The 20,909-nt window shown below is 35.9% G+C and overlaps 1 protein-coding gene across 5 annotated transcripts in view; it reads left to right on the top strand.

Annotated features, from left to right (window-relative positions):
* HERC4 (HECT and RLD domain containing E3 ubiquitin protein ligase 4) overlaps positions 1 to 20,909 on the top strand; it is a 37,237-nt gene that overhangs the window by 6,600 nt on the left and 9,728 nt on the right. For 4 of the 5 annotated variants that reach the window (XM_069795745.1, XM_069795744.1, XM_069795747.1 and 1 more), the window contains exons 5-18: positions 654 to 730; positions 3,085 to 3,306; positions 4,819 to 4,910; positions 8,297 to 8,427; positions 9,439 to 9,599; positions 9,991 to 10,067; positions 12,179 to 12,303; positions 12,835 to 12,894; positions 13,398 to 13,509; positions 13,844 to 14,033; positions 15,133 to 15,305; positions 17,177 to 17,293; positions 19,891 to 19,914; positions 20,421 to 20,519. In XM_069795745.1, coding sequence (XP_069651846.1) covers positions 654 to 730; positions 3,085 to 3,306; positions 4,819 to 4,910; positions 8,297 to 8,427; positions 9,439 to 9,599; positions 9,991 to 10,067; positions 12,179 to 12,303; positions 12,835 to 12,894; positions 13,398 to 13,509; positions 13,844 to 14,033; positions 15,133 to 15,305; positions 17,177 to 17,293; positions 19,891 to 19,914; positions 20,421 to 20,519 — 1,660 coding nt within the window. The remainder of the gene's footprint in view (positions 1 to 653; positions 731 to 3,084; positions 3,307 to 4,818; positions 4,911 to 8,296; positions 8,428 to 9,438; positions 9,600 to 9,990; positions 10,068 to 12,178; positions 12,304 to 12,834; positions 12,895 to 13,397; positions 13,510 to 13,843; positions 14,034 to 15,132; positions 15,306 to 17,176; positions 17,294 to 19,890; positions 19,915 to 20,420; positions 20,520 to 20,909) is intronic. The other variant, XM_069795748.1, reaches the window with a different exon arrangement.

The following is a 20,909-nucleotide window of genomic DNA, read 5'->3' as shown; positions in this document are numbered from 1 at the left end:
TATAAATGACTAAAGTGGTTTTTTTCCTGTATCAAATTTAAAAGCCCACAGACCTTTTAGAAACTGTTTTTCTCATCAAAAGTTGAAAGCATACTAGATTTAATGCACATCTATATGTATTTGCAACTTCTTTATAGCATTGTGCAATACTTAATAGCTCTGAATCAACTGAAGTTTTGATTGAAGTTAATGTTGGTAGAGATGAAAAATTGAGTGTTCAAATTTTAACAGGAACTAATTCAGTCTTTATATCTAATACTGATATGAAGAAGTTTGTAAAACCTTTTTTCTTTTGGAAACTCGAAAGTAAGAATAATTTTTTTCTTGCAGCTGGTATTCATTTCCTCCATTCAGCTGTGTGACATCTCCTTCCTAGCACAGGAACCTCCCTAATTCTTCATTATGGTCTTTTTTACTGACTTTATTAATTTGAAAATAAGACAGAACCTGTCCTTGAAAGTGTTAGAAAAGAAGCAGTTTTGACTTAAGACTTTACTAAAGAGCTTCTAATTAAAATTAGGATATTTAAATTAGTTTCATATATACGTCAGTGAAAAAGGGTTCGCTTTTTGTATATTACCCTTTGGCATGACTTTATATTTCATACCATGACCTAGTAGCTTAATTCTTTCTCTGTTTTCTTACCCTGATAGAAATATTAAAAGCTTATCAGAGATCCAAATTGTTCAAGTTGCTTGTGGTTATTATCACTCGCTAGCACTCTCAAAAGGTAAGCCAATTTTATCTGAAGTTTTGTGTAATTTCTTACCAGATATTTCTAAACGTTTCAATGTTTATTTTGTCTTTTTTAAAAAGGAAATTTTTTTTAAAACATGCTACCACTTAACACAGATGGGATTTCAGGTTGGTAGGGGAAGTCTAATTTAATGATGGAAGCTTGAATTTAAAAAATAAATGTACAAACAAATGTTGTGTTGTTCTGCTTTTTTTCTTATGCTTTTTTGCTTTTTATCATCTTGATTTCATGGAACTTCCTTTTTAAATTAATTTTTCTTTCTCTCCTTTTTATCGTCTCATTTCTTTTTCATCCTGCTAGCAAGGCACTTTGTCACTAGTCTTATTTTAACCTGTAACTTCAAGTTACTGAGGCTTGCAGACAACGACTTCCTTGTCTGCTTTTCTATTGCAAAACCTCTGTTTTGTTGATGCTTCTATAGTTAAAATGTAATGTCACGTTATAACGCACCTTTTGAAAGGTTTAAACATCTGTCTTGAAAGTTTTGCTGGGGCTATGAGAACATACTTAGTTGGCCTCACTCATGTAAGAGTATTGCATGTCTAGTTAATAGAATAGCTCTCCAGAAATGAATACGAATTTAAATTTGCTGCTTGTTTGTCTCATTGTGACAAAGGAGAGTTGTGGCTGAAACTTCCATTTGGAAGAAGTGGCTGCTGTACAGGGTTAATGGAAACTTAGAAACTCAAAACAAAAATTCGAGAAAGACTATAGTTTGACAGTGTTTCTTAACAATGTGTGGTTAGAATATGAACCAAATAAGCTGTGGGGAGGGAGGTGTTAATCACATGTTGAATTTTTTTTTTTCTTTTTCTTTAAATATAACAGTTTAAACTGACTATATGTGCCTTGATTCTGTATGTGACTTTTCATGGGCTCATATGTTTTCTGTGCTGTTGTGTATTCCTGGGTGTCTTTACCATTATAACCTAGTGACATTCCTTTGGTTTCAGTACAGGCAGACAGGGATTTACAAATAACCCTTTGCCTGGGTTAAGACCAGCAGTAGGATGTGGGGAGTATCAGAATTGTGCTGTTAAGCATTCTATTGGTCAAAAGTGCAAGATAAAATTCACTCAGTGTTTTAAATAGTTACAAGCTTCAAGTACAGTATCACTATCCTATTGCCCATTCGTGGATTTGCAGCTCTATGTTTCTGTTCTTCACGTGCATTGTAGGGTGGTTTTTTTGTTGGTTTGGGGTTTTTTTTCCTGGTTGTAGGAGAACCTGCAGAAATACTTGCAATGTAGCAAGGTTATGGCCTTCAAAAGAGACCCACACAGGGAGGAAGGTGGGATGAACTTACTTGCATCGGGCATTTTGAGAGGAGACTTCATAGCATTTTGAGATCTATATATGGGATATTGATAAGGTAGATTAGTTCGTGTGATTATAAATGATTGGCATAGGATTTCTTCGGTGTTAGGAAGGCTTTGTATAAAAGTGGTGCGTTAGGGTTTGGGTTTTTTTGTCTGCTTTTGGTTTTTGGTTGTTGTTGTTTAAATAAATACATAAAATCTGAGAGACCTGTACCCTAGGGGATGGGTTTCATCATTTTCCATCTTGATAAAACTTATTGGGAAGATAGAGATAGGACAAACATAGGTAACATTACTGTTTGAAACATATTGCATCAGCAAAACCAAAATATCTTTGTGATTAGGTATTGATCTTTAGGATAGTAAATACCTTGGCAAAACGTTGGTTGTTCAGGGGAACATTTTATTTTGGTGGCAATCTTAACATAATTAGCTCTGTGATTTGTGATTCTTCAGAATTTTTTTTTCTTTGTAAGGCATCAAGAGACATTATAAACTTTGTGCTTCACTGATCATATCATTAATACAATATTTTAAAATTTAAAATATAGTCACTTAAATTCTATGTGAAAATTAAGTATGTTACCATATAAAAGCTTAGATGAGGCTTGTGATTGGAAATTGGAAATTTTTGCATGTCCGGTATGCCGCTTAAGCAAGATCTCTGCATAAAAATATATGCAGTAGTGGAACTCCCAATGGAACAGCACCTTGCTTTGTAATAACCAAACTCAACTTATCTAACACTGTTGAAACAGGAATGTTAAGAGCAGTTTTGAAGGTTTTGAATGTGATTTAAATACTGTCAGTCTGATTAAATATTTGGGTTGAATGTCTGCAAGTTACATGAGAATGCTTATCTTCAGACATCAGTGATTTGTATGCATTTTCAAACTCAAAAATGTTTGAAGAGTAACTTTTAGCTTTTCTTACAGTAAATAAACTTTGTATAATTAAACTATACTGATTGTATTTCTTGGTATTTTTTTTTTTTTTCCTTTTAAACAGGAAGTGAAGTGTTTTCCTGGGGACAAAATAAATATGGCCAGCTAGGCTTAGGTTATGAGTATAAAAAACAAAACTCACCACATGTGATTAAATCTCTGCTGGGAATCCCTTTTGCACAGATTGCAGCAGGAGGAGCTCATAGTTTTGTACTAACTCTTTCTGGAGCCATTTTTGGATGGGGACGCAACAAATTTGGGCAGCTGGGTCTTAATGATGATAATGGTAAGTAAACATTACTTCAGTAAAATTTCATGCTGAAGGTCTTGTTTTGCGAACCTAAAGACAGCAGTATTCCTAGAAAAGGAGCAGACAGAACAAACCTTTGTTGAATATTGTTGGAGAGTGCTGATGTCATGTGCAATTGCATAAGGAAGACATAGAGATTTCTTCCTTGGCTGTTTTGTAGTGAAAGTTCCAACAGCGTTATGTTGAAATTCTAGCTTGCTTGACTTGTTTTCTTTCCCTGTTCTAGATTTTTCTGTGACTTAAACTTTCTGAACAGGATTGAATTAAAATACTGTGCAGTAGTTACAGTTTGAACTGAATTGTAGATAGATGAACTTGCTTGACAAAACCAGTATTGTATCAAAACTATTTGGTTGTCCTTAGTAGACACATTTAAGGCATCTGCATTGTTTTACTGCCATGTGGGTGTCTGCCTTTCTCAGGCCACTTTTGATAATCATTCACACGTTTCAGCTAACCATTTCCAAAATTTCCTCTACTAGGGTCTTGATATTCACTAACGATTTTAAGCAAGTGGTTAGGTTAGACAAAAAATTATTTCTTTGTTAGTTGTATTATGTTACATGCGCACTATCCGTGTGCAGGGCTCCAAGATGGGAGTATATGCTATCAGGTTCCTGTAATACACAGTTTAGTATAGAATAATCTGTAGCTAGTTTCATGAATTCAAACTTTCTCACTGGTTCATTGTTCTTACAACTATTTAAAATAAGAAAAATGTGTTGTAGTTAAAATGCGTATCTGAATTAACACTTTAGATCTGGTCACACTTATGTGATAAGAAAATTAGATGTACTTTTCAGAAATAAAATTTTCATGGGAGACTTCAGTTGCTTCTACATATTCTTTGGAATATGTATGACCCCAGTTTTTTATATAGCATCACTTCTCAGTAAAATCCCTTTTTTATGTCTTGATAGGGCTTCTTCCAGGCATCTTAGCTTACCTGACAAATTTTAAGACATTAGCATTAGCATTTAAAAAAATTGCCTTTGTTCAACTGGATGACAAAGTTGATTTGCTGTGGTGATGGAGGGAAGTTAGTTGTCCTTCCTAATTATGCAGTCTTCCATTTTATTATATGTTTAGTAGTACAGAACTATGACCAACTGATACCAACTTAAAGAACACTTTAAAAACATGAAGCACAGAAACAACTCAAAACAACTGTCATTTGTTTTCTCATGGCCAATGGCAGGTCTAACGTGCTGTTCCCTATTTCATGATTTATGTATTGACATATGATGCTATGCTAGTGAAAATGAGACTATTTGCTACAAAGTATTTCAGTATAGTAGTCTTTTCTTTTTTTCTGTATTGATGCTTCTATCTTAAAGATACATAAACTCAGTCATAATGATTGTATTATGCTAACAAATTTAAAATGCTTGTTTGACTGGAACCAAATTAGAATAAATGAGCAGAGCTATTTGTTTTCTGATTTTTATTTTCAAAATAAGCGACCTACTGCTGTATTAAACCTTTCAGACAGGTATGTTCCTACGCTGCTAAAGTCACTGAGAACTCAGAAGGTTGTTCATATATGTTGTGGAGAAGACCATACTGCTGCCCTTACAAAGGTACAGTATTTAAAGATACGTTTATGCTTTGATTTTTTTTTTAATGTTTTCAGGAGAAGATGCTACCTGAATAGGAAATAATAAACAAAATTCTGCGTAAAATTTCTTCAAAGTTTATTGGATGAAGTTGAGGAAACACTGGAAGAATGGTTAAATATTTGAAAAAACTTATCAAATACAAGAAATCTTTCGGTAGTTTTAAATTTTTGTCAGATTTGGTGAAATTGAGCATACGAAATATAACATTTTTGATATGACAGTGCATGTTGCATTATTAAAATTATGCAGATATTGACATTTACATTAATGTATCCTGAAGAGATTAGCTGTTTTCTGACTGTAATGCCTCTAGTATTGCTATTATCACTGATCAGACAAAGTTAAATTTGAATTTAAATTAAATGCTGGGGAGATTGGTGCGTGTGGTTGTTTAAAATTTTCTTAGTGATTTTCTACTTGCTATTATAGTGGGTTGACCTTGGCTGGATGCCAGGTGCCCACCAAGCCACCCTATCACTCCCCCTCCTCAGTTGGACGGGAGAGAAAATACAACAAAAGGCTTGTGGGTCAAGATAAGTACAGGGAGATCACTCACCAATTACTGTCACAGGCAAAAGAGCTTGGGGACTCAACTTGGGGAAATTAATTTATTGCCAATCAAAAGTCAGAGTAGGGTAATGAGGAATAAAAAGAAATCTTGAAACACCTTCACCCTACCCCTCCCTTCTTCCTGGGCTTAACTTTACTCCTGGCTTCTCTACCTCCTCCACCCCAGCAGTGCAGGATAATGGCGAAAGGGTGTTGTGGTCAGTTCATCACACATTGTCTCTGCTGCTCCTTCCTCCTTGCTCCAGTGTGGGGTCCCACCCATGGGAGACAGTCCTCCATGAACTGCTCCAGCATGGGTCCCCCATGGGATCACAAGTCCTGCCAGCAAACCTGCTCCAGCGTGGGCTCCTCTCTCTATGGGTCCACAGGTCCTGCCAGGAGCCTGCTCCAGCGCGGGCTTCCCACAGGGTCACAGCCTCCTTCGGGCATCCCCATGCTCTGGCGTGGGGTCCTCCACGGCCTGCAGGCGGAGATCTGCTCCACCGTGGACCTCCATAGGCTGCAGGGGGACAGCCTGACTCACTGTGGTCTTCACCATGGACTGTAGGGGAATCTCTGCTCTGGCGCCTGGAGCACTTCCTTGCCCTCCTTCTTCACTGGCCTTGGGGTCTGCAGGGTTGTTGCTCTCACATATTCTCACTCCTCTCTTCTGTCTGCTGTTGTGCAGCAGCTGTTTACATACTATTGGCAAACCAATAGAAGAATGGAAGATTTACATAATCCACTAGTAGGTATTATAGTGTGAGGTTCTATGAAAAGTTGGCCACTTATTTCCAGGCCAGTTTGGAAAAAAAGCACGTATTCTGTGTCAATGTGGCATGTTCGTACAGAGATGTAGGAAATGATTAAAATAGAAAGCTGAAATGTGTTAAATTGCCTTATACATAACTGTTGGCTAAACGCGTTATTTGGAGTCTTATTTTTAAACTTTTAAACTTACTTGGAAACTTCTAGGAGCAACATAGACTGTATAATGCTAGTGTTCTTTCTTACACTCATTTTAGTGATGAATAGTGTATTTCGAGGATCAAGTAATGATAAGTACCTTTATTTTGTGGTGGGTAAACCAAAACATACATGTCTTGCTTTAAATGATTGACTCCCGTACTTTTCTTTCTGTGTTTTGCTGGTTGGATTAGACTTCAACATTTAGGTAAAAATCAGTATGTATTAACATTTTGACATTTGCTGTTCATCAATCTCAGTAAAATGTATCAATTTATAAACAGAGTATTTTGGGGCTTAATACTGATAGCAGTAGAAAACACTTCTGGCCAGTCAAGATTTGGGCAAGTGACTAAATATCCATTTCATGTCTGAATCTGTTGGATTCAGAATATTGTTGTAGAAGGCATTAGAATTTTGAGAGTAACTATTTTTAATGTTTTATTTATGAAGAAAAACATTTGTGTTTACTTACTTTTGGAAAATGTATGGATTTTTTAATGTTTTAGTTTGAATTTTTGTACTGCAACAAGTTAAAAGTTGTTTTGAAGAATATGATCTGCCTAAATATGGTCATACTTTTGTTGTTTATACATGCTTAATTTTTTTTACAGTGAAAGGAAAGGACTGTTCACAAACAATTGCTTTTTGTCCTAAAATATTCTCTCGCTTTAACAGAAAAAGACGTGGCAACTTTGTAATCCTGAAACTGATATTGATGTATTGTGTGAGGTTAGGGAAGTATAGAGTGTGAAGAAAACGCCAATCTGTAACTTGGGTTCTAAATGTTTTTCCCTTTTTAATGTACAGAAGTTAACTTCAAACTTGCTTTAAAGCTGATGGACTCAATTAAGATACTGAATTTACTGTAAATGTTTCAACAAATTGTTTATGTCACCTGTTTATATAGCTCCATTTTCCCTTGCATGATAGGCCTTGCAGAACGAGGGCTCTTGACTTATATCTTTTGTAGACAGTACTATGTATATGTGTGAGCATTCTTCAAGTCCTTCTGAAATTCAGAAAAACCTGTCACTGTTTGTTATCCTGATTCAGTGAATGAGGCTGTTGGTTTTTCTCAGCGGACGCTGCCATTTTAATGATGATTTCCAGCAGAGGTCCAGTCTGATGCAGAGTAGAATTGAAAGAAACAGCTTTACAATTTCAAAGCATTTGAAAATGGAAAGTTTCAAAGTTGTTGTAAGGTAAGTTGTATAACTTCTGAAAATGTTTCTGATTTAAGATTCTTTCACTAAAGTTTTTGGTTAATTTCTTGATTAAATTAATCAAAAACACTTTTAAAAAATGACTTGCCTCACGACAGTGTTGAAATTTTCTGGTTTCTTATGCTTTCGAATAATGAAGCTGGCTATTTCAGTCATACTCTGCATCATCTGCCTGAGGAGGGCAGCTTCCTATTTAATAATTGCTTTAAAGTTTATATTCAGGATTTAAAAGCCAAAGTATACTTTTTTAATAGTGTGAGTTTATATACTGTTGTAGTTCGTCAAGAAAACTGGAAAAGAGGAAAAACGAGGATTAGTATCTATTATTGACACAAGTTAATGGCAGGACTATTGTATAATATGGAAATTACAAGAACGCGATTTAACACGAATAAGGTAATACCTGATAGCTGTGCCACGTTTTCATAACTGCAATTAACTTGTGACCTTTCTGTGTCTCAGGGCCCTCTTGTGCATGTATATTTTCTCTCCTTTCCTCACAATTCCAAAATCATCAGACAAGGAGATTTATTAAACCCCTATTTCTGTTAACTTTCTTGTTCTGAGATATACTATTATTTTAATGCAAATAATTTATTTGTTTAGGAAGGTGGGGTTTTTACATTTGGAGCTGGAGGCTATGGTCAGTTGGGTCATAACTCTACCAGCCACGAGATAAACCCAAGGAAGGTTTTTGAACTTATGGGAAGTGTTGTCACACAAATCACTTGTGGCAGGTAAGGTCTATTCCGTGCTAGCACTGCAAATTTTATAACTTGTTCTGTATAAAACTTCGTGTATATTGCAATATGAATTGTTTTTTTTTCTTACCCTTTGTGGTTAGGGAAGACAAGATGGTCTCTAACAAAAAATATTTAGAAACCTTACTGGGATTTTAAAAACATTCAATGGAAGAACTAATGGAAGTTATACTGTTTGAGAGGCTCTGATTTTCTAAACTGAAAGTGTGAATAATCAGTGTGAAATGTGAAGGTGTTGTTTATTGCTGTTGCTTTATCATTTCCTGTTAAAGAACAAGTGTGTTAGGGAGGTACATGAACATCACTGAGGATAAGTGTAAAATTTGGAAACACAGCTTGTTTTGTGAAATACCCGTAATAGTGTATGGTGCTTCAGTTCCTAATGGGTTTTTATTGTATATATTATAATAGCACCCAAGAAATTGGAAAAATTGCCAGCACACATGAAAATGCTCTTGTCCAAAGAATTGTATTCTAAGGAGACAAAGTGAGGGAGGCAACATAATTTTTTAAGAGATGGGCACACTTTGTTATTTGGGTTAAAGAATATGCTATCGTTCTAGCAGTTTGGTTGACATCTAGTGGACCCATTCTGTTTTAATAGTCTGCATAAATTTAATACTGGTTCTTCCCAGGCTCATGATAGGAGAGAGGGCATCTAGAGTTGAGAAGGATGGGAGGGGAAAGGAGATGCAGCCAATCTGGTAGAAATTTTGAATGTCTAGAGATATGCTCTAAAGGTCAGACTGTGCCTGAGCAGGGTTTCAAAGCAGAACCTGGCATCTCCGTTCCATGAACTTTTTCATGAAAACGGAATATTGCCTACTGGAGTATAAATGGACTATTGCCAGTGGCAGTGCATTGCCAATAGAGAAGTAGAGTGTTTGGTACTACAGGACCTTTAACATACTGTTTAACACAATTCTTAAGCTGGCCTGCACAAAGCATAATGCTTAGGTTTTTGTTACTGAATTTTGTTTGCCCTAGGCAGCACACTACTGCGTTTGTTCCTTCATCTGGAAGAATTTATTCTTTTGGACTTGGAGGTAATGGGCAATTAGGTACAGGAACAACCAGTAATAGGAAAAGTCCCTTCACAGTAAAAGGAAACTGGCTTCCTTATAGTACTCAATGCCCGATAACCACAGGTAAGCAACATCTAGCATATTTACTTCTTGGATTCCTGTTCCTTTATAGTGTCTTACGAAACTTGAGATTTAAACTAAATATGAGCTATAATCACTTTCTTCCAAACAGCTCATTTTCACTGTGCTCTATTCCCTAAAGTCCCGTTTCTGCTGTAGGAAATACATGCTTACTTGTGCTGTTGGGTTAGGTCCTTTGTTAGCACTAAAGCTAAAACTTAGAGCTGTTAACGTTTACCTCAGTTAAACATAGTCTTAACTATTGTATTGCAAAGATCTACTTCAGTGAGGTTATGTAATAAAGGAACCTTTTTCTAATTGAGTGTTGATTGCAGTGTTTTAATCATTTCTCAGATTCACATTTTGAGTTGCCTGTTTTTTATTCCTATTGCAGACAGTGAGGAGTGTTACTGCGTAAAGAGAATTTTCTCTGGTGGGGACCAAAGTTTTGCACACTACTTTTATCCACAGGTAACAAATTAAATATACTTTAGTTCCAAACTCTGTCAAAGTTAAATGTTAGTTTTTCTGATGGATTTTGAAAGATTTTCATATTGAAGGTGCGTGACTACGTTGTAAAGTTCATTAGAACAGTGTGGAAGCACAAGACACTAGACAATTTAGTGATTGGAAGACCTGGATCCAGTTATTGAGTGTTAGCTGTCAGTAAGCAATTGAGGCTTTTTGGCATAAGCTTTTTTCCTGAGTGAGGGATGCATACACTTCTTTTCCTTTCATAAAGGAAAAGGTGATTGAATATTTGAGCTCTTCACCCCTGCCCAGTCCTCCTCAGTAACTCCTGACTGCAGCTTTGCTGGCTTCTGCTCCATAGCCATTTTAGCATACCATAACAATGAGGAAACAAATGGAGCTTTTTGCTAAAAATCATAGGTGGTGACATAGTTTGTTATGTGACAGAGTTTTATGCTAGTCTTAAAACTTAAGTTTTAAAAGGACAAGAATTGATCTGTTTAAATTCTAGTATGGAAAAACATCTAGAAGCACTTCACAGTAAAAATGGCCATGTGGGAGTATGATGGAAAGGAGATGCTTTTAGAGGATGAGTTGGGAGGAAAAAACAAGATGAAGATATATGGGACTGTTTCCAATATAGCCCAGCAGATATTAGACCATAGGGATTAATGAAGCATCAAGACCTGAGTGTGTGGGGTGAAAACTAATTTGGACATGTAGGAAAACAGATTTTAGTGGGAAACATGTTTGTTGTCAAGAAAAAATGAGTACAGGTCAGGCTTGCAGCAACCCTTTGCTCCCACAGCCTGTTCTGGTTGTACAGAATCAATTTTTCTAGGTTTGTTTTTTGTTTTGGTTTTTTTTTTCCTTAATTCTGATTGAGTTGTGGTAACTATTGCTGTATTTGAAAGAATCTTGCTTAGCAGGTGTCGACTGGAAAAATTACTGATAATATAGCCTCAAAACATCTCTATTAAAACTCCTTTCTTAAAAACTTTCTCGTGTGCAACTTTCATAATTACTGAAGTAGATTCTGACTGACTAATTGAGGTGAACTGGAGATCGTATGAATGCAGTTATTGTGGCTTGTTCTGTACAAAAAGTATTAGCAATAGATGAACTTAGATGCTACAAAAGTATCCCTTTTAGTACTCTTTAGTTTGATAATTTGTATTGAATGAATTCTTTCAAAGTTATGCGAGTACTGTACTCCTGGGACTTGTGTGTCCTTGCCAGTTAAGGGGTCTCAGCCAAAATCTGTTTGTTTTCTCAAGCTAGTTTTTGGGCAGCTCAGTTCCCTGAGTTGTTTCATTGTGGATTTAAATGACACTTCGGCTGGACACAAGGGAAACGGCAAGAGGGTTTCTCATCCTGATCCTGTAGGATGGGATCAGAAGTACTGATTTTTGGCAACAGCTAGTCATCATTATACTGAGTCAGCTATGTTGTCAGACTGCACCCTCAGGAGAAATAATGTTTCCTTTTTCTAGTTTAACCTTATTTTTGGTGCTATTTGCCATCTCTTTTTGAACCAATGCTCCTACTCAAAATGATGGTCTTCCTTCTGCTCCTCTTTACTATTAGAAATCTTACTGGAATTCATTTGGCATGAGCAGCACATCAAAATGCAGCTCAGCTGATGATGCAGTTAATGTTCAGAGAAACATGATTCATTCTCAGGAATCTGATGGAAGCGGGGTGGGAGAGCAGCTGTCCAAAAAATTGAATGGCTCCTTTTCTGTATGCTCACAGCTTGGCAGTAAGCTAAATGGCTCATAGTTACTAGGGAGAAGAGATGCTTGCTACTCTTATGTCAAGCTTGTTTGGTGTTCCTCATACAGAAAAGTAATCTATGTTTAGGGAGTTTACCATTAAGTAAGCTGTGGTGCGAGTTAACACACTAAATGTTTTTAGTCTATGCCCTGCTTTAATAGTGAATGCAGAACTGCTGGAATACAGTAAATTTATCCTTGGGCTTAAGTCACAGTAGTAGTCTGGGTAGGCAAATTTTTAGTCAATGAAGAGATAAAGAGCTCAACCACAGGATTGTGATTTTTCTAGAAATTAATTTTGTGTGCCTGATTCTTTATGTTTTCTTTAAACTTTAGAACATGGTGCCACCAGATGATTTTAGGTATCCTGACTTTTTGAAGCAGATCTGGACTGTGAATGAAACGTTTATTCAAAGATTGCTGACTTTCCCATCTGGAAGACTTCCTGTAGAGATAGCTAAGTAGGTGATGTTGAGGAAAGAAGTTGTCTTTCATAACCTTACGTATGAATTGGGCATTAGTGGGGTTTTGTACATACATAGCAAAGCTTTTTTTAATTACTGATTTTATTACATGCAGAGCTGTTGCTGTGCTTTCATTGTCATGCTTGTCAAGTAGTTTAGATCCTTTAGTCTGTGTCATCTCTGTGACAGATGACTGTACAAGACTAAATTAAGTATCTAGTTGCACATTGGAAAAAATAACAGTACATGTAAAGGAATATGAGAACAATTCAAAGATTATTGCTTCTACTTTAATAAAGGAGGATGCAAAGAAATGAAAAATAAATTGCAAGACTTGCTTTCATTTGAGCTGTCTCAAGCATCAAGTCTTGAATGGAGGTTTTATTTAGTGTTTTTTAATCATATTAGAGTTCCATCCTTTGTGCAATGTAATTTACTAGGGATTAAATGCAGGTATTTTTATTGCTATTGCTAATTTGTTAAAAGAAAACAAAATAAATTTAACTTATTTCATGTCAACAATTTCAGTGAAATTGATGGAACGTTCTCCTCAGCTGGGTGCCTGAATGGGAGCTTTTTGGCTTTGAGGTAAGTGGTCAGGCTTTTAAACAAGTATTCCTGTGAACAGAATTAATGGTGGCTACCTTCCTAGTGTCTCTTTTTACAACTGTAACACCTTTCCAGTATTTCCTTATCTTACTGTTACTCTGATACCCGCAGTTTAAACTTATAGCTCCTTTACTGCCATATGGTTTGTCAGCTGGCCCAAATGCAGTGTGTCTCCTGCTAGTCTTTGGAAGCATGTGCTGCCTGGCTGCTACTGCGTCAGCCAGCAAAACTCATTACTTCTCAGCCATAGGTTGTATATAATTCAAGGGGAATATATTGCACAGACTGGTTTAGATCCTAGTGTTTTTACCCGATTGTCTTGCAGTTAGAGAAGATTTTTTGTTGTTGCTTCAAAGGTCATATAAGAAATGGAATTCTGATACTGTGATCTCTCTTGTTTTAATTCCTTAGTAGGGCTAAAAATTCAAGGTGAGTTGCTGAGAATACAGGATTCAGTCTTAGTATTTTTTTTCTTTCTGCAGCAATGATGATCATTACAAAACCAGCACTAGATTCTCAGGGGTTGATATGAATGCTGCTAGACTACTATTTCACAAACTTATACAGCCTGACCACACTCATATATCACAACAGGTTTGTGCTGCATATTTTCCTTATGTTTGGGATTATCTTTCTGTTTTACACCTATCCAGAAATACTATTGTTATGCTTGCTCTGACCCTTCATTAACTTTCTTTACTCAATAATATATCAACTGCAAATACATAAAACTATATAGTGTTGTGACAATTAGGTAACACATCAGCATATTGTATTTTAATGTTTAATATACCGTCTTTTTTCTAAATGTATAATAGTATAATTTAAACTCTTGATGATTGTCTTCTAAATTATTTTTTATCTAGGTGGGCATTTGTTTAAATTCACAGTTGCATTAAAATAAACAGAATTTTATGATGTGCTGTAGGTGGCAGCTAGTTTGGAAAAGAACCTTATTCCCAAATTGACCAGCTCCTTACCAGATGTTGAAGCTTTGAGGCTCTATCTCACTCTACCAGAATGCCCACTGATGAGTGATGCAAACAATTTCACAACGTTAGCTATTCCTTTTGGAACAGCTATTCTGAACCTAGAAAAAGCTCCTCTGAAAGTTCTTGGTAAGAAACTGAATTCTTTACTGTTAAAACTAAGGATCTCCAGGTGAAAATGTATAGAAAAATCCATCAGTGAAGATATGGTCTCAGCAACAGCTGCTGTGTATTTACAGTTCTGTAGAATTGCCCAGTGAGAAAATTAAGGGTTAACATTGCTTGATGGGTAGGAAAACACCTATTCTGTTGCTTCTGGGTGCGTTAACTGGCTGTCCATATGAATTCATCTGGTATTGTAATTTTTGGACCGATTCCATTTGGAAGGAATTAAACTGTGTAGTTCAGTGTATTTGGAACGTGTTGTCACACTTTAAAGTGAAAAGTACATGGTCAGACAGCTAACAAGCTCTAACCAATTTCCAGAAGTGTCGCAGAGCAGATGTTAAATTGTCTTTGTTTTGAGTACAGCACCAGTTTTGTTGCTTCTGAGCAGTTCGTGTTTTCTCACTGATCCTAAGATGTGGTCCTCAAATACGCACCTGAGAATAGCTCTATTAACTGTACTTCTTTACACCTTCTTATTGTGACTCCTGTCACCTGAAATGCAGCTTAGAGAATTGAGGTTTCTGAATATTTCCTTTTTGAATGGTATCTTTTTGAGAGGGTGCTTTCTTCTTCCTCAATTATTTTTTGCCTTGTAACCCATCTCTTGTGTTTTTCAGTAGTTTTTGGTGAGAGTAAAGAGCTTGTCTGCTGTAAAGAAAAGCAAACTGATAATTTCTTTGAACTGTAGATCCTTTTCTTTTCCATCACTTTCCGTTGCTCTCGGGACTGTTAGCTTAAGTCAAGATTTCAGGGTTTGAGCCATCTGTTTTTATGTCAAATGTTACTTCGTGATACTGTCATGTACTCTGGATGAATACACTTAAAGAGTTGGTGTGTAACAATAGAGCGTTTGATGAGAGGTTTCATTATTTATACAAGAGTAATTTGCTGTTTAAAAGTCTGCACCACTCTTGCTGTGTTAAACTTTTTTTTTTTTTGAGGGTCTTTGGTAACTGACAAGTATGTTTTCTAGAAAAACATGGTTTTTAGTTGAAAGGATAGCATAACATAATGTTGTAGTGGCAAGTATTCAGTTCATGTGTTCACCATTTGTTGACAGAAAACTGGTGGTCTGTACTTGAACCTCCGTTGTTCCTCAAGATAGTGGAACTCTACAAGGATGTTGTAGTCCATCTTTTGAAGTTGTGCAAGATTGGCATTCCAGCTTCTGAAAGAAGAATACTTACGAATTTTCTACACACGGCTTTCAGAGTTCTGGAAATATTGCATAGAGTATGTTTACATAATTTTAACCAATTATTTATCTGTTTTTGTCAGCATCTGTGTGCTGTGTAGTTGTTAAAAGAAGTGAAGTTACTAAAGAGTTTAAATACTTAGACTTGCATCTACAGAATTATCTGTAGTTTTTCCATCTGGACCTATGAACCATTGGAATTCTGGATTCCAATCTGACATGGTGATGGAATTAACTGTTTTCTTGGGAACACAGACTGACCCAGTCAATTGCATCTGTGAGGGTATGTTGGAAAGAGCTGCCTCTTAAGCTTGAAATGATAGCAAATAAGATCACAAATGGAAGCTAAGAGCAAGCTGTATTTTGAACAAGAAAGATCTGCAGAGTTTTACCAAGACAAACATTTATTTTCTGATTTGTTTGTTCTGTTTGTTAGTGTTGTAACTTAATTCATTAAAACGAATGAATTTATGAACTTTGAACAAAACCAGCCTAAGTCATTTGGAATAACCAGACTGTTGCTGCTGAGGTTTCCCCTCCCACCCCCTGTTTTTTCCCCTCTGTAGTTTATTCTGGTCCTATGGCATTTTGTCCTTATATGCTAAAAGAGCATTTTAGGCATTCCTTAAGGTGCTGTGTTTGTACAATCTAGCAAAATGGGCACAGGTGTCTAAATTGGACCTTTGTGTGCTACACGTAACAGCCCTCCTCCCCAGGCTGTCAGAAAGAATGGAAAAACTTTCTGCTTTGGAAGTTGGAATGTGTATGTTATGGTTTGCTCAGCTTTTCTTTTTTATGGAGACCATCAAATTAAGGCTGACAGTAAGACTGTTTAGTAACTATCTGGTGTTAAAAGTGCAAAGATGTCCATTACAGATTCCCATATGGAAGTCTGTTGGTGTATAATAAATGATTATTTTGCTTCCTTTAGAATTTCTGTCACTGCTCAGGCTTGCAGTAGCTGTAAATCTTGACAGCTGAAGTTGATCTTAAAATCTTAAAGCCTCATGGGTGATTGTGGAATTGTAATGTGGCTCTCCCAAGTTCCTTTTTTTTGAAACCCCACTTTGACTAATATGTAGCTACGTTGTAGCAATAGTTAAATTTGTACCTACCCTGCTGTCCGACTATTTATATTGGTATAGTCTTAATAATTAGCTGGTGTGGACTAATGTAAGAGGAAAAAATGGGATGACATTATCTGGGGTATTACACAGATTTACTATCTGGTGGTATGGGGGGGTGGTGGGGGAGATGTATGAGAAAAGTAGGCTTAGATTATCTGGTTATAAAGACAGAATTAGGGGTCTTGCTCTTTCGGCAGTTAATGGTGCTTAACAGTCCTTGGGAAAAGAAGTGTGTATTAGGAAAGTGTGGTTGCTTCTGGATTAAAATTATACTGTAAAGACAAACCTTTATATAAGTTACTTTTCCATGTCTCTGTCGTCTTCTAAGCTTAATGTTTTTAAAATAGTAACTGTTCCTCTGGTCATGGGTAATAGAGATAGTATTCATACTGTAATTAAGAATAGAGTTCTTGAATCACAGTTCTTACATTTCTGCAAATACAGGAACAAGTATTTGTTCCATTGTATATATGAGTATGTATGTTCATCACTGTTCCTGTGCAATTGTATGATGTTTCAAAGTGGCAGCACTGTATTGTGCGATGCTGTATGCTCAGTTAATCTTATTTTGCTTAGCATCTTTGATGGGATTCTGAATAATCCATGTGTCCGTGTCTTTAACATTGTATTTTGCATTCTTGTAGGCATTCTTGTTTTTCTAGAATTTTTTTAGTAGCTGGGTATCTGTGGCTGACGTATCAAATGCTTGAAAAACATGGAAAATATCCTTTTGAAAACTGTTATAAAAAGTGCTAATAAAAAAATCAATTGCACTTCTTTAGGTAAATGAAAGAGGACAAGTTATACAGTATGACAGATTTTACATTCATGAGATACAAGACTTGATAGATATCAGAAATGACTATGTCAACTGGGTCCAGCAGCAGGTATTTGGAATGGTAAGTTGTGTTGGGGTTTTTTTTGGCTTTTTTTTGGTGGTGTTTTGTTTTGGTTTTGTCCCTTTAGAAGTCTGTAGATTGTCTAAATATGGGCACTTTCTTTTCATAAAAATATCTTCACAGATCACTGATGCTGAACAGACTCATCTTATGTCAGGTATTAGCTAAGGAAGAATTGTTAAATAGGTGCTTCTTGTAGGATATCATTCTTAGGACTGACACTGTTCAACATTTTAATCCATCAATTAAAAAGTGATTTGGAATGCTGTCATTTGAGACTTGCCATGTCAAAAAAGTTAGGAAAGCGATAGTTCATGATGGGAAAACATCCAGAATAACGTGAATTGCTATATAAGATAAGTGCAGTCAATGAGAAAGCTGAAACTGTCTTGGAAAACTAAGTCTAGAAGCATAATAGGGAGTTACAGGGGACAGACAACTAACATAGTTTTCTACTTTGAGTATAGCAACAAGAACTGAGATAATTAATTCCTGGATCTGTAAACAGAAGAGTGGTAAGTGGGAGTAAATTAATGACTGTGCAGAGAACTAGTGACTTGGATAGGATTTTGCCACACAGTTCTTTGACTTACTCTTTGAAAGAATATTGAGTAAATTAATATGCTTTCTCTAGCCACCTAAATTTAATTTTTTTGCAGCAGTACCTGGAAGGTCCTGAACATGGGAGACCTACTTTTGCTGTATTTTATGAATACAAAGCAAATGATGCTGTTTACCAAAGAAATAAAATTGCAATGTAAAATAACAACAGCAGGGAGATGGGGGAGCGTAAAGAAATAATGAGTCGGTATTGACAGTCATGACAGACATTTGTTCCAGCCAAGCTTGTTTGAAAAAAATAACTGGTGTGTGATGTAGGCTGGTGTTGGTAGCTAAGAAGGGTGGTATACTAAATGAGATGTAGAAGCTAGGGATAAGCATTGCAGGGCCTTGGAATTAGAGCAGGCTGTTTATTTGGAACAGAGCAAGGGTATGCCGGTGAAGGGGACAGAAGTGGTGGAATTTAAAAGATGATGACCTTTGCAGCTATGCCTTAAATGGATGTAAACAAACCCAAATTGCATATGTCATGATTAGAGAAGAAAATACTGAATGTGGGAAAATGAGAGCTAGAAAATTGCTTGGTAATGAAAGTCTTAAGCTCCATTTGTTAATTAAATTGGAAGATTGAGCAGTAGCTTGATGTTACTGAGAAAATACTGGATACTGAATTTCCCTTTAATCATCATTATTTTGTCATGGATTTGTGCAGTTTCAAGTTCAGCAGAAAAAGTGACTTTGATTTTATTATAGGACTGAAGGAAATTCCATGGCCTTAGTCAGATCTCTGTCATAAATGGTTTTGATGGCCTTTTCCTGCCTTCATATCCACTAGTTTCCTGTGTTGAATCAGTAATAATGAATTAAAATTTCTTTTGCTAGTGTAATTTTTATTGTCATAACTTGAGGCAAAACTGTTTGCTCAGTTCCTTAATTAAAACGTGGAGGGGAAAATATGGAAGAAAAGAGAATCTCAGAAGTATGCAGAGTATTCTCAGAGAGAAACTTGGAAGAAAAACTTAGGTTCTTTCAACAACAGAAAAACGAGTGGGGAAAAAATGAAGGTACTAAATAATGAATTATTGATTTAAAGAGCTGTTCCTGAGATACGGCTTAAGGGAGTTGAGAAAAACCATTTGAATTAGGGATAAATAATGGTAGATACAGTAGGAGTACAAAATTGTATAAATCTACATATGATGAATGGGATACTCAAATCTGATGTTTCCTGTAGGAATTAGGGATACAGATAGAAAGCAAAGTATTCTGGCCATTGCTTTCTGTGAGCCATGGATGTCTACATATTTGACTCCTGAGTTTTGTATATATATAGTAAAATTTTAGATTTATTAGTTGGTTATTACCTTTTTATTCTTTTTCTGTTTTCTGCCTGCTGGCAGGCTGTTTGTGGAAACAAACTTAGCTTTCAGCGGAGGATAAGGAGGGTACCATAGCACCAGATGGATAGCTTAGATTCTTAGCAGAGTTGATCTAGCTTGTTGTAGAAGTCTCCACACAGTCCCAGCCATATGTATTGGTCTGTCTCAAATTTCAGGAGTCAGTTGCTTTTCTCATATCATATTTTATCATAGACCCAAATGATTCTTGAGACCTTATCATGAAGTGGTGGGGTTCTTCTGTCTTTTTAAATTTTTACTCATTAGAAATGTTTTGCATTGAACTTGACATGCTACAGTCATCTGAGAGTGAAATACATAAGTAAAAGCAAATGTCATATTTATTAGTGTATGGAAGTAAACATTTAAATGTTTAAATTTTTACATCCAAGAAAACATGATACTTTAATGGTCCTTTTTTTAAGGACTGATATATAGGGTGTTGAAAGGCATGGTTGTATTTGGTAGGTTAATTAGAGTGTTTACGGTTGATAGTGATTTCTTGGTAAACGTTCTCTTGGGGGGGGGAAGCTGTAGATAAATATTTTTAATTCTACATCAGAGATGAATAATTAATGCAGACACTAATGCTGCTTTTTCATCTTAATTATTGCTACCTTTGTGCAAATGCTGTCATAGGATGTCAACCATGGATTAACTGAGGTAAGATTGGTTGCAGTCTGATTTCTTTTGCAGAATGTAAGGAAATCAGAAATATGAATGTCAAGGATTGTCTGATGTGTTCTGTTAGGAGTAAAACTTTAATTTAGCATGGCTGTAATCTGAAAAGGTTTTTGTGGGGCAAAAATATGTAATTTTTTGTATTGCAAATTCAGAGCAGCATTTGAAATCAAGGACTACTTTGATATCCACTAGCCGTAATAAAAGTTCTGAAATTAAAATGTACTAAGTGGGAGTGTTGTTTGTGTGTGTGTTGGTTTTGGGGATTTTTTTGTGGTTTTTGGTTGGTTGGTTTGGTTTTTTTGCTGAAGTACTAAACAGTTGAAAATCTAATGAATTTTCCTAAGATGCTTTGGTCCTGCATTGATAATGAGTAAAGATTTCTTTCTCTTTCCAGTAAAATAGATGTAGTAAATGAGCACTATTGTAATGGCTTCTTTAACCATGATTGTGGTTTTTGAGATATGACATGGTTCTTTTCATTCTAGTTAACAGATATTCCTGTTACAATTTGCACATACCCATTTGTATTTGATGCCCAGGCAAAGACAACTCTCCTACAAACAGATGCAGTCATACAGATGCAGGTAAGTCTCAGTTTCTAATGTTATGATTTCTTGGGTTTTTGTTTTTTCTGTTTGTTTTTTTGTTTTTTTCTGTTTGTTTGCTTTTTAGTTGGAGGTCTTGGGGTGTTGGTGGTGCTGTAGTCTTTTTTTGTGGCTTTTTTGTTTGTTTTTTTAAACTGTGTAATCTCTTCTCCATAAGAATGAGGGATCTAGTTTTATTCTCAGTGTATGTGCATAATAAAGCTAGTGGTTTTCTGGGTTTGGGATCTTATTGAAATTAGATTGTTTAATAATTTGCATAAATTTCTAAGAAACTTCTTTTCCTTTTGTTAATGAGATGGCTTTTTTGAGGTGTTAACCCATAGTACAGGTGTAAAAAAAAAAAAAAAACCAAACCAAAAAAAAAAACCA

The sequence above is a fragment of the Haliaeetus albicilla genome, chromosome 11, assembly GCF_947461875.1.
Source record: "Haliaeetus albicilla chromosome 11, bHalAlb1.1, whole genome shotgun sequence".
Lineage (NCBI taxonomy): Eukaryota > Metazoa > Chordata > Aves > Accipitriformes > Accipitridae > Haliaeetus > Haliaeetus albicilla.
The sequence above is the reverse complement of the archived record's forward strand: the minus strand, read 5'-3'. Positions and strand labels throughout refer to the sequence as shown.